General features: G+C 57.3%; 1 protein-coding gene across 2 annotated transcripts in view; it reads left to right on the forward strand.

Moving 5' to 3' along the window:
• Window positions 1–595: 595 nt before the first annotated feature.
• The window catches only part of LOC121348270 (GDNF family receptor alpha-4), a 66,443-nt gene continuing 53,713 nt past the window's right edge, over window positions 596–13,325 (forward strand). Inside the window, exon 1 of one of the 2 annotated variants that reach the window (XM_041427598.1) lies at window positions 596–681. In XM_041427598.1, the coding sequence (XP_041283532.1) occupies window positions 642–681 (40 nt within the window). In that variant the 5' untranslated portion in view covers window positions 596–641. The remainder of the gene's footprint in view (window positions 682–13,325) is intronic. The other variant, XM_041427600.1, reaches the window with a different exon arrangement.

Below are 13,325 nucleotides of genomic sequence, written 5' to 3' on the forward strand. Positions count from 1 at the left end.
AATGCGATGGGTCCGGTGCTTCCATCCGACTGGGAGGGCTGGGAGGAGGGGAGAGGTGCCCCTCCAGGTGGGCAGCGGGTGAGGAAGAAGCCAGCCTGGGGCTTGCAGGGCGGAAGGGCCACGGCCAGGACACGGGTGCAGCAAATGAGAGGGAGGACCCCCGCCCGGGCTGCGGGGCGCGGAGCGGGAGGCGGGGGCCGGGCCAAGCCCCTCCCCGGGCCGGGCGAGGCGGCGGCGCTGCCCGGAGCTCGGGCACGGCGGAGCGGCGCCCGCCGCGAGTTCCGCTGCTCAGACGGGAGGGAGAAAACAAAACATAAAAACACACCGCAAGGAGGAAAAAAGAAACCAAACACAACAAAGGAAAAAATTACAGTGAGAAGAAAGGCAGATTAAATAATCAGTACGCATGAAGTAGCCGTGGCCAGCCCGGAGCGGCCCCTCCGGAGCATGGCGCGGTGCCCGGCGCGGCTGCGGGCATGACCCGGGCGCGGAGCGGGGCCGGGGCAGCGCTCGGGCCGGGGGCCGCGGGGCCGCCTCCCTCCCTCCGCCCTGCCCAGCCCTCCGCGCATCCTCCGGCTCCGCCGAGCCGCGCCGAGCCGCGCCGGGCCGGGCCGGGGGTCCGAGCCGAGCCGAGCGGGAGGATGAGGGGCGTCCTCTGCTTCTGCACCCTGATCCTCCTGGGTGAGTAGCGCGGCGCGGGGGCAGCGGGGGCACAACTTTCTGCCGGGCTCGCTTGCGGGGGCGTTTCGGGCACCCCCGGGCAGGGGGGTCTCCGCTCCCCAGCGCTCCGGGAGCGGCGATGAGCCCGGGTGGCATCACCGAGGCCGGGCTGGACGGGCTTGGAGCCGCTCGTGGAAGGTGTCGCTGCCCGTGGCAGGGGGGTCGGAGCGAGATGCTCGTGAAGGTCCTTTCCAGCCCGAACCGTTCCACGGCTCCGTGCTCATCCATCGCTTTCTGTTGCCTCCTGTGCTCTGGACCCGAGCGCTGGGCTCGCTGCTGTCCTTTCGGATCCCCTGCTTGCCGCGGAGGTGCCCAGATGTGCCCCGCGGTTCAGGCACTTCCCGGGGCACAGGGGCTGTGCTGGGAGCGGGAGGCGGATTTGCACAGCGCCGGGAATGCCCCGAGGCCGAGGGCTGCGGGGTCGGGGCAGGTGTGTGCGGGGTGGCAGCCCCAGCTCTGTCACCGCTCTGTCACAGCCCCGCCGAGCCGCGCGTGTGCCTCGGGGGTCTCTGCTGAGATTCCCTCACACCCCCCGCACCCAGCTGTCCTCAGGGCTTTGTTCCTGCCCCGAGAGCAGGGAGCGAGGGCCCCAGATGTTCCCCCCATCCCTGCGGAGCGCTAAAGGCAGCCCTCGTCCCCTGGCGTGGCTGGGAGCGCCCCGAGCCCGCGGGGATGTGGCTGCAGCTCCGGTGCTTTGAGCATCCCGCTCGCAGCCTCCTCCGCTCAGCCGCTTCTCCTGCGCGGATCCCGGGGCTGCCGCGTCCCTGGCACGAAGGGGACGTGGGTGAAGGGGCTGCAGCCCCCGGCAGCGGCTGGGGACTGCCCGAGTGTCACCCCGGCTCCTCCCCGTGGGGCATTTTGTCCCCTCCCTGTGCCCGGTTGAGGCACCAAAGCCAACACTGAGCCTGTGCTTAAACAGACCAGAAAAGGCTGTGGGGAGGCTGGGAACGGAGTGCGCCTGTTCTCTTCGGGTGCCACTGCAGGAGGAAAAGGTCTTGGGGTGACTGCAAGTGGCTGGGACATCGTGGGGCGCCCGGCACTCGCTCCCTGCACGGCCCGCATCCCGCTGGAGCCCCGCTCCTGGGGAGAACCGAGCTCTGGGCAGGACAGAGAGCGCCTGGGGAGAGCCGAGCTCTTGGGAGGACTTGGCAGGACCGAGCTCCGGGCAGAACCGAGCTCTGAGCAGGACCGAGCCCGGGCAGGACCGAGCTTCTGGGCAGAACCGAGCCCCGGGCAGAACCGAGCTCCTGGGCAGGACCGAGCCCGGGCAGGACCGAGCTTCTGGGCAGGACCGAGCTCTGAGCAGGACCGAGCCCGGGCAGGACCGAGCTCTGAGCAGGACCGAGCTCTGAGCAGGACCGAGCCCGGGCAGGACCGAGCTCTGAGCAGGACCGAGCCCGGGCAGGACCGAGCCCGGGCAGGACCGAGCGGGCTCTCCCGCGGTGGGGAGGCTCTCCCGGAGCTCCAGGTGTCTCCCCGTGCCGGCTCTCCCTGTCACTAGATGTCAGCAGCAGCAACTCTTCCCAGTCCCGAAGGTGGGGGGTCCAGTCCGACCCCAGCAGGGGCTGGCCGCGTTCCGGCAGGGCCCGCTGTGCTCCGGGGGCTGGGATGCCCGGGAGCTGGCACGGCCGGGCTGGATGGCCGCTCCATCCCGGGGCAGGGATGCGCTCAGCCTCCCCCAGGGCTGCAGCTGCCCCCGAGGCTCTCGGGGCTCGGGTGCCAGTCCCGGTCCCTGCAGGATCCGCGTTCCGAGCGGCTCGGATTGGCTGCCGCTTGGAAAGCCTCGCTGACTGACTGCCTGATGGCTGACTGGTGGGCTGATCGATTTCTCTAGAGAAAGTGGACTTAGAGAAATGAGCAAATGGCCGGTCCCATTGTCGGCAGTGCCACTGGGAATAGGGGACAGGTGTTAGGGATACACTTGTCACCTCTGCTCCAAGCCAGAGCAAAGCCATCAGCTGCTATTCACCCTTTGCCCTTCTGGTCCTGGGGTCTCCAGAGGGACCTTTTCACCCCTGGACTGGCATTTGACCCCTGCAGGCACAGCACCACCCCAGCTCCTGGACACCCTCAGCCTTTTCCCTAGGTGTTTTTGGGATGTTTGTGTGGATGGACATTGAGATGTGCCTGGGAGATTCCCTGCAGGGATCCAGGGTGCAGGGCTGGCGAGGGCAGACACCAGCCTGGCAATTCCCAGCTTCATCCCAGTGGGCTGCAGTGCGAGCTCCTCGCTTTTGGTGTGTCCCCTCTGGCATTTTTGGGATGATCCTGGCTGCAGGAGGCAGTTCTTGGTGAGATGAGGGCTCTCCTAATGGCAATGTCACCATCAGCCAGCCTGGATGGAGATCCAGGTTCCTGCTGGCACAAGCACACAGGGTGGCCCGGAGCAGGCCACTTGCAGAACTGAACAATGTTCTCATTTTCCTCAGCTGCTTTTCAGCCAGATCAGCTCCCTGAGCTGTCCCCCAGCACCACGCTGGTGGCAGTGTGAGGACAGAGCACCGTGCCACCCCGAGGACCAGGGCATGGCTCGGGGCAAGCTCGTGGCTGCTGTCGTGTGCCCTGGAATTTATTGAATAGAAATCCCACCCACGGGGCAGTGGTGGGGCTTTCAGGGAGACTTTGTGGAGAAGGAGGGCTCCAGGAAGCACTGATAGAGTTACACAGAGTGTGGTTAATTAGACAAGGACGCTGGGCTGCAGCTGTGAGCAGCCCCAGGGAGCTGCTGGTCTCAGAGGAACATTCTGCACTGGCAGGACCCTGGCCCGAGGTGAGGATGGGGCTGGAGTTTGCTGTGGGAGCAGGAGTCAGCTCTGGCCCTGGGAGGAGGAGGGCAGGAGCCCCAGGGGGCTCCAGGGGGATTCCTGCTGCAGCTTTCCCTGGCTGGTCCCTTGCAGGATTCCCTGTTTGCCACAGGCTCCTCACAGATCCCATCAAACACGGGATCGTCTGGCGGATCTTCACCTGCTTTGGGAACTCAGATCCCACAGGAAGAGCAGAAAAAATCTCTTGAAAAATGCATCTGTTTGTGAGGGAGGGAAACTCTCCTTAAATTAGTGGCTTTGTCAGTTCTGACAGGAGCAATCCGTTATTTGCATCAAGGAATGTGATAATTATGTCTGTCCGTGTTGGTGCACAAGAGAAATAAAACTTCTCCCTCAACAGGCTGCCCACAAAATGCTGTGCAGATTCCTCTGCAAGGACCTTACCACACCCAGAAAATATTTTTTCCAGAGCTCTGCAGCCTTAAATAGTAATTATTGCTGGGTAAAAATTAGTACTACTTAAGGCTAATAATTAGTATGAATTACTGTGAATAACATTTTATTTTGCTTTTGGAGACAGAAATGTCTTCCCTGTTCTCCTGGCAATTTTCACAGATGATTTCTATTGTGCCTGAAATTCCCTTCATCATTTTCACACAAGACTTGTTCATTTTTATAACTCACCACTTGGTCATTTTAAAACATGACTTCTAATGTCTCTAAAGTTTGCCACCTTTTGATAAAAATACCTTGCTACCAAGATATTCATGAATTCTTTTTCCCTCTAGTGGACTTTATATTCCTTTTGCTTCCTTAAAATATATATAAATGACCTCTTTCTTCTCAACCCAAAAGTGAGAGAGGACAAATTGAAAGGCAGTTCTCCTGCTAGAAGAATTTTTTCAGAAGAACACATTTCACTGAAAAAATAAAAAGGAACAAAACTATGGGAAGCTTGTTCCTGTCAATCTTCAGTTCAGTACAGCTCCCTTGTTTTGAAAGCATCTGTCAGAATCCCCTCTGGCAGCACCTCCTGGCAGTGCCCCCGTGCCTGCTGGGCAGAGCTCACCCACCTGAGCCCCTGCCTTCCTCCCTTTGGTGCATCCCAGCGCGCTCTGTGGGGCTGGATCCACGGGAAAGCAGGCTGGATCGCTGGGAAAGCAGCCTGGATCTCTGGGAATGCAGGCTGGATCTCTGGGAATGCAGGCTGGATCCCTGGGAATGCAGGCTGGATCTCTGGGAATGCAGGCTGGATCCCTGGGAATGCAGCCTGGATCTGAGGAAAAGCAGACTGGATCCCTGGGAATGCAGGCTGGACCCCTGGGAAAGCAGCCTGGATCCCTGGGAATGCAGCCTGGATCTGTGGAAAAGCAGACTGGATCTCTGGGAAAGCAGGCTGGATCCCTGGGAATGCAGCCTGGATTCCTGGGAAAGCAGCCTGGATCTCTGGGAAAGCAGGCTGGATCTCTGGGAATGCAGGCTGGACCCCTGGGAAAGCAGCCTGGATCCCTGGGAATGCAGCCTGGATCTGTGGAAAAGCAGACTGGATCCCTGGGAAAGTAGGCTGGATCCCTGGGAATGCAGGCTGGACCCCTGGGAATGCAGGCTGGATCTCTGGGAAAGCAGGCTGGATCTCTGGGAAAGCAGGCTGGATCCCTGGGAATGCAGGCTGGATCTCTGGGAAAGCAGGCTGGATCTCTGGGAAAGCAGGCTGGATCCCTGGGAATGCAGGCTGGATCTCTGGGAATGCAGGCTGGAGCCTGCTGCCTGAGAGGGTGACACTGAGGAGGCGTTGGGAAGAGGAACCAGGGATGGGGGATTCCTGCAGGTGGAGAGGGAGGAGAGCCCAGCCTGGGGCAGGGGTGTGCTGCGGGGGACAGGGACCCAGGGCTGACTCACACCGGGCAAGGAGGGTTGCAGAGGTGAAGCCACCATTTATCCTGGGCAGGGAGAACCTGGGAGTGCCACAAGGAAGGGAAGTGAGTGTGCAGGAAGGTCAATCACCTTTAAATCACCCGTGAGTCATCCCGGAGCTGGGGCTGATACCAGGGGATGCACAGCTGGCTCTGGCCAGTGGAGTGAGCTTGGTGGGTGCTGAGAGGGGCTGTGGGCCTCGTGGATATTGCCAGGCATCTCCCTGCATCTCACCTCTGGAAGCATTCCAGCTGAGGCTGGATGGGGCTGGGAGCAGCCTGCCTAGTGGGAGATGTCTCTGCTCCTGAAAAGTTCCTTTCAACTCCAACCAGTCTATGAGTGGGATTTTTGATTAAATGAACTTTAAAAGGTCCCTCCCAGCCCTGACTGTTCTGTGACTCTGTGGTGAGAAGTCCTGCCCCAGCTGCAGGTCTCCTTGGGGCCCTTCAGTCCCTCAGCAGTGGCACATCTGTCCCTGCCCTTGGGGATGGGATCCTGCTCACCCCACACGCCTGCTGTCCTCAGAGCCTGTTCCTGCCCTGCTCTCTGCCCCCCTGGCACGGGGTTCAGCTGCCTGCTGCAGGTGCTGGAAGGGATGGATGACCCCAGAGGGACAGAACAAACCTCACTGCCCCAGTGTCCTCATGGGGAACAGCTCTTCCCTGTGTCCTGTTGTGTTGGATAAATATTCTCCAGCTCAAAACTGCTCTGGCCATGTCCTGTCACTCAAGTCTCATCTCCCTTCATGTGAATCCATCTCCTTCCTCCACAGGTGTCCCCTCCAAGCACAGGGGGACCTTGTGGCTCTGCACAGCTCCTGCCAGGAGGGGACAGCCGGGGGGTCGGGCTCTGCTCCAGGGAACAGGGACAGGAGCAGAGGGAACGGCCTCAGGGTGGGCACTGGGAAATTCCTCATGGAAAGGGCAGGGTGGAGTGCCCATCCCTGGGGGGATTTCAGAGCCCTGTGGCTGTGGCACTTGGGGACAGGATCAGTGGTGGCAGTTCTGGGGAATGGATGGACTCAATGGTCTTTTCCAATTTAGAGGGCTTTTCCAATTTAAATTATTCTGGGACTCTGTTTTTCTTTGTATGCAAATCCATCTGGAAAGCAGTTTGCATGAAAGATGCAGTAAGAACAGTTGTGCTGTGGCTCTGATTTATAGAATCCAACTGGCAAGCCCTGTCTGTGATACCTGTCCCCTCCGAGGGCCCTGGCAGAGTTATTGCAGCCCTCCCCCTCTGGTGACATATGGCTCGAGGGCTGCTTTGACACACAAGTGCAGGCAGCTGGGTTTTGAGGGGAAAGGAATGGGACAGATTTTTTGGTGCTTCTTCCAAAAGGAGGATCAAATTGCTCATCTTTCAAACACCTCCCAGCTCAGCCATCTCTTTGTTCCCCCAAGGGGGTGGCAGTGCACTTTGGGATGGGAGCTTAAACAGCTCCAGATGCTAACGGGCTGTGAGTTAAGACTTGAGAAATTGCCGGGTTTTCCCTCCTCGCCTCCTGTTACTTGTACAATGAAAAGAAGGCAGGCACACCATTTGGGTTGGACCCCACCTGCAGCGCTGCTGCCCGAGCTGCTCAGGGGATGAGCTCTCCTCTCGTCCAGGGAGCTGAGCTGGCCGTGGCTGCAAGCCCAGGAGCATGCCCAAGGAGGAGTTCAGCTCCAGGCAAGCAGGAGCAGCTCGGGGAGCCCTGCGAGATCTGAGGTGTCTGGAGCCTCAGAGCTGAACTGGACCCAGCAAGTGCTCAGGACAGGTCCTGAGAGAGCTCCAGGGTGCCTAAAGAGGTGCTGGGGTGGACTCCATCTCTGCAAAATAATCAGGCTTTGCTTCGAGCTTCGCATCAAATGAGGCTGGCTGGTGCCTCCTGGGAAATCCCATCCTCCTCGATTAATCAGAGCAAAGGAAGTACAGGGCAGCCACAGCCTCGTGGGAAGGGAGCCTTCACTTGGAACGTGGCTGTGAATTCTTGTTTTGAGCAAACACAGTGTCTGGGCCACCACTCTGCAGAGTTCATGTGGTCCTGTCCGTGAGAATTTTACATAAACAGTCAAATCAATCATAAAGGGGTTTGAATTTCTCAATTCATCTTCTTTTACCCTTGCAGTCTTTATTGAACACTTTGCTCTTTTTATTCCCCCCCTCCTGCTGCCCAGACTGGACCCCCCCTAAGTGTCACCTCCACCTTATTTAACTGCTGCAGCCTTTATTAAACTTTGTTTTATTTTTTCCTCCTGCTGCTCTAACTGGATGCCCCAAAGGCCTCACCTGCATGGTGATGACAGCTTGCATGTCTTTCTGTCCCTTGCCCGTGGCAGGGGTGGAATGGGATGGGCTTTAAGGTCCCTTCCAGACCAAAGCAGCCCATGTTCCATGGCTGAGTGCTCTGTGTCCCCATCAGTGCTGCCTGGGTCTGCACCCCAGAGCCTGGCTGTAGATGCAATGGTTTGTCCTGCAGCCATCCCACCGCCCTCCTCAGAGCTGCTCCAGCAGGGAGATCAGGAGGAGGCTCACAGCTCCTCAGTGACCTGGTCTGGCTCTGGATAAGCGGCTTTGGGATCAGTCCCGGTTTCCCTGGTGCTGTCCCTCCTGCGTGAGCAGGGCGATGAGCTGCCCGAGCTCAGGACCCCAGCCCTGCTGCCTCAGCCCCTGCAGCTTCCCTGGGTGTTGCTGTGAGCAGCACTGGCCCCTCCAGGGGCTGTCACAGGGCTGGAGGTGACAGAAGCCCCTGGAGCCCTCGGTAAGGCAGTGCAGGTGAGGACATGGTGTCTGTGAGCGGGGAGGGAGCAGAGCTGCACGCTGAATTATCGGGCTTGGGAAGAGCCAAAGGCATTGGAGCTGTTTGTGTGAGCCTGGCTGAGGCTGAGTGTGCTCAAGTGTTTCCCCTGCCTGCTGAGGAGTTCACTCCTCCTTGCAAGGTTAGTTGATTTGACACGAGTTACAGCAATTTCACGGTACATTTTTCTCCCCTTCCAAGACATTTGTCTTGTTTCTTCCTCTTGGTAAGAGAACATAACCCAGCGAGGCTGCTTGAGAGACAACCTGCTCACCTTGGGCTGCTGTCACAGGGGACAATCCCTGGGGGAGCACAGGGCTTTCCTTCAGTGTGGGGAAGGTGCTCGGGGGTCATGGTGCTCAGAGCCCAAAAAGCCTTCCAGTTAACGTGACAGAGGTGTCTCCACAAGGAGCTGGAATGAGGAGGAGCTCGAGTGTGTGAGGAATGTAATACCTCCAGAACAGCATGTAATATCTTCAGATGCTGTGGCTCTGACACCTCACCCTGAGCGCCCCAAATTTGGGCAAGACTGTGGGCTTGCACCTTTTGTCTGCTGCCTGGCAGGGAACTGCTGCAGGAGAAACTGAAATGGTTGCACTCTGTGATCTCAGAGGTGTTTCCTAACCTAAAAGATTCTATGGTTCTATTAATAAAAGCTTTGATTTCAAATTACCTGAAGGGAGGAGAGCCAGTTTCCCCTAAGAGGGCTGATGGGATCACGGGAGGACTTGCCAGGCTTTGGAGAATTAGCAAACCTTAAACCAAAAGTGCTGCACTGGGGAACTCCCAAAAGTGTTTGGGTGCCCCATTCCCTGGGAATATGCTGATTTTCCCTATCCAGTCAGAAATCTTGTCTCCTTTTTGTGATGTTAAAAGGAAATGTCCTGAGATGAGAAACCTCCTGTAAGACAGAGCTTTAGAGGCTCTCCTGCTGTTTTGGGAGCTTTGCTGAACTTGCAGTACAAGAGCTCTCTGTCAGGGCCAGGAGATTTGGGAACAGTGGAGAAGGTCTGAGCAGATCGTGCTCTGGAGGTGGGATGTGGAAGAGAAGAGGCTCCTGAGGTCACACAGGAGTGCAGCTGCAGCCTCCCGTGGTGACAGGAGCTCAGGAGCTGGCAGGAGCAGCGTGCAGGACTGCAGGTCTGAGCCCTGCTGGATCCAGGCGTGCCCTAAGGGCTGGACTTCCCTTCTGCCACGGGGATGTCATTCTCTGCAGGTGAGGTGACACCTCGGGGCCATCTGTCACCGTGGGCTGTGGACACACATCCCAGGAGAAGCAGCAGCAGAGTTCCACCTTCCTGGGACCAGTGCAAGCAATTCACCTCTCCTGGTGTTGCTTCATTCCTGCTCCCGACAGACCAGCCAGGGCAACCCTTAATGTGTGCTGGAAAGCCTGATGGTAATTAAGCACCTGACTCCAGGGGTCCAGATCTCTAATTGAGTTCATTAGATGCTATTGCGTTACCAGTAAGGTTTGATCATAATGGAAGGGCTGGAGCAAAAAACAAACTAACAAACAGGAATTAAAAAAACCCAAACAGCAAGAAGAAATCCAGTGAACCCCCCAGAAGTGTTTAATCTGCAGGGTGAGTCTGTCTCATAGGATGAGGAACTGCAGCATCTGTCTCTGGCTCTCCCAGGTTTTGGATAATTATGCAAATTCACTGGGGCTAGGCTGGGTGCCAGGTCTGGGGCTAGGCTGGGTGCCAGGCCGGGGGCTAGGCTGAGTGCCAGCCTGAGTGCCAGCCTGAGTGCCAGGCCAGGTGCCAGGCCAGGTGCCAGGCCGGGGGCCAGGCCGGTGGCCAGGCTGGGTGCCAGCCTGAGTGCCAGGCTGTGTGCCAGGCCGGGTGCCAGGCTGGTGCCAGGCCGGGGGCTAGGTTGGGTGCCAGGCTGGGGGCCAGGCTGGGTGCCAGCCTGAGCACCAGGCCGGGTGCCAGGCCGGTGCCAGGCCAGCAGGAGCTCCTGCAGAGCTCCCGTGAGCCCTGCCCTGCCCTCCAGCAGGCAGAGCCCCTCCTGGCCTGCATTGCAGTGAGCACGGCCTCAAGGAACATGGAAGGCACATGAGAGCTGCCCAGGGTGCCTGGTTCATCCACAGCTAAGGGGGGAAGAGCGACACAGGAGAGAACATGATCACACTCTATAAATACCTTCAAGGTAACAGTGCCAGGGGAAGAAGAGGATTAGTCACACTGCTGTAAGACAGGGAGGGGAGGAGAGACAGCAACAGCGTGAAGCACTGAAGGAAAAAGTTTTGAGTATTAGGAGTGAAATGTTTAGGCTATTTTTCTTTCTCATTTATGATGGGAAAATAAATTGCAGGGTCTCAGTTCAAGTTATCCTTGAGGCTCGATGAATTTTTTCAGGGGAGTTGTGAGTCACAGGCATGAGCAGTAACCAATGCGTGGCTGTGAAGGATCTGCAGGAACTGGAGTTAAACAAGGGGCCAGTGTGGCCTTGGGGACAGCAACAGTGTCACCAGGCAGAGGGTCACCGTGCTGCTCTGGGAGTCCAGGGCTGGCCACAGCTCTTCCCCTTTCCCCAGTACATCCCAAACTGGTGTGGAAGGTCCCAAGGGAAGGTGGTGCTGCTCAGTCCCCGTGCCATTGGATGTGCCATTGGATGTGCAGCTGGGAGAGGCTCAGGGCTGGAGCTGGGTCTGGGGAGCCCTGAGCTCTGCCTGAGGCTGCTGGGGTGAGCTGGGTGCTGCTGTGCCCAGGGCAGCCTGGGCACCTCACACCCAGCTCCCCCTGCCAGGACAGAGCTCCTGGGGTGAGCTGGGTGCTGCTGTGCCCAGGGCAGCCTGGGCACCTCACACCTGTGTCCCCCTGCCAGGCAGAGCTCTGCCCCAGCCCTGGCCCTGCTCTCCCTGGATGGAGCTGGAGTTTGGAGCTCCCCTCCCCGAGGGGCTGGCTCCATGTCCAGCCTGGACAGCTGCTCCTGTTGTCACCTTCCATTATCCTGGGACTCAAAAGTGAATGTTTCCAAAAAAACACGGGTTGCTGCTGCCAAGATGTTTTCCCTCCTCTCCTCAAGTAAGTGCCAAGAACTCTGTATTCTCATGACAAACCAGCTGGGCAAATATAGGTGTCCCTGGAGAAAACCCTTCAGGCTGGTAAGAATTCACACGTTGATCCACTAAAGGTAAACAGTTTATTTGTGTTGTTCTTCCAACTGTGTCTTCCTGAGCAAATGAATCTTGTGTATGTCAGAATTTCCCCCCCAGTAGGTTTTGAGCCCCCTGGGCTGATCAGACAGAATCATAGCTTGATGGAATGGTTTGGGGTGGAAGGGATCTAAAGTTCATCTTCCACCTCCTGCCACAGGACACCTTCCACCAGCCCAGGCTGCTCCAAGCCCCACCCAACCTTGTTTGGTAAGAAGTTTCAGAAGAAGTTCAGATCCTACAAGCTTTGGAAATGGGAATGAGCTCCTTGTGCTCCCCACTGTGGGAAGAGTTAGTTCAGAGCAGAAGAGGTGTGTGTGGAAGGAGATGTAGAAATCCAGCTGCTTTCAGAATGCTCTTGTTTTGTGCCAGGCTGCAGGCACACACTTTGTGGTGGCTGGGAGTGGGATGAGCCCCATCCCCAATGGGTGCAGCTGTGCAGGACAGGTGAGCAGCACTGACAGCAGTGAGCCATGGAGTGCCCAGGTGTGCTGAGCAACCATAGCGGGCACACAGGTGCAGGGCATGAGCATGAGGGGATAAAGGGCTGGGCTGGAAAACAAGATGCTTGAAGCCTTCTGGTGTTACTACACAGGTGCAGGGCATGAGCATGAGGGGATAAAGGGCTGGGCTGGAAAACAAGGGCACATGCTTGAAGCCTTCTGGTGTTACCGTGTGTGGGGTGACACTCTGGGTGTCGTGGCCATCTCAACTGTGATGTGTGCTGCAACACCAGGTGAGTGTTTTTTCTTAGGAGTGTGGGTGGCTTGCTGCAGGAGCTCCCCCAGGTTGTATTTTCTTGCTGTGGTGTCGCCTTGGACGTGCCCAGGCTGTGGGAGAGTCGCTCTGGGGCAGCAGGAGACTCTGGATGGTGGGGGGAACTGGGGAAAGAACAGGCTCAGGGAGAAGCCCCCAGGGTTGGAGTCCCTCTCAGTGGCAGAGCCTGGAGGGCAGGGGGCACCTGGCTGTCCCAGGGCTCTTTGTCAGCTCCAGCCCCAGGCCAGTGTGTGCCCACCCCGGGCTGCTGGCTCGGGTGGGACACAGGGACACAGCTCTGTCCATCCCACGTTTTGGGGGGCAGGAAGGCTTCAGAGCTGGCTCCTGCAGCTCCTGGGGCCTTGCACAGGGAAGGGACAGGGATTAGGGGACCTGCCTGGTGCTTTCTCTGCTCCCCTGAGTTTGAGTGGTGTGCTCCCATCTGGACCTCAGTGCCCCTTCCCCTGTTCCTTATCCTGCTGCCCACAAATCCAGGGCACAGAGCTTCTGATCTGCTCCTCTGTGCATTACACAGAAATCGCAGAGTGATAGATCACAGGGAAAAAAGGGTGAAAGAGAAGGAGCGAAAAAGATGTTCCTTCATGGTGCTTTTGTTTTCTAACAATGTTGACATTATGTGGAGTAACCGAGTATAAAATCTGCCTATCGTTTGGGAGCTGGTGTGCAGGGAAGATGTTATTATCCCAGCCTTTTATGCCTCTTTACCCTGTCTGGATCAGAAGAGATAAATGTGTAGATAGGAGCCTCAGCTCCTGTCTTTATTTAAGCTGTCAGGTACTGCTGTGTTATTTTATGATGATTGTTATAGAAAGCCTCCACAAAGAGATATATGTTTCTATGTTCCCCCTTGTTTCCTATTTTAATCTATAATTTAATAATAAAATAGATGTATTTCCCTTTATTATTTTTATTTGTAGCGTTAGTGCATCTCGTTCACTCTTATTTTTCAGATAAACATTCACAGTCACAAAGCACTTAAAATATGCACATAATCAATCTTCTCTGTTCTCTTTTGGGCTCCCTTTTGACTATTATTGCAGTCGTACTTTAATTTACACATTAATGCCGAAGCATCTTCAGCGTAGAGCACGTTCCGGCGGGGACACACGAGCACGTGGCCGTCACCACCTCAGGCACAGCCACACGTGGGGTGAGGCCAAAGCCACTTCTGAGCAGGTGAAAGGGCCCGCAGAGCTAGGGGCAGTGT

Source organism: Onychostruthus taczanowskii, unplaced genomic scaffold (genome assembly GCF_017590055.1).
Source record: "Onychostruthus taczanowskii isolate IOZ18803 unplaced genomic scaffold, ASM1759005v1 scaffold117, whole genome shotgun sequence".
Classification (NCBI taxonomy): Eukaryota; Metazoa; Chordata; class Aves; order Passeriformes; family Passeridae; genus Onychostruthus; species Onychostruthus taczanowskii.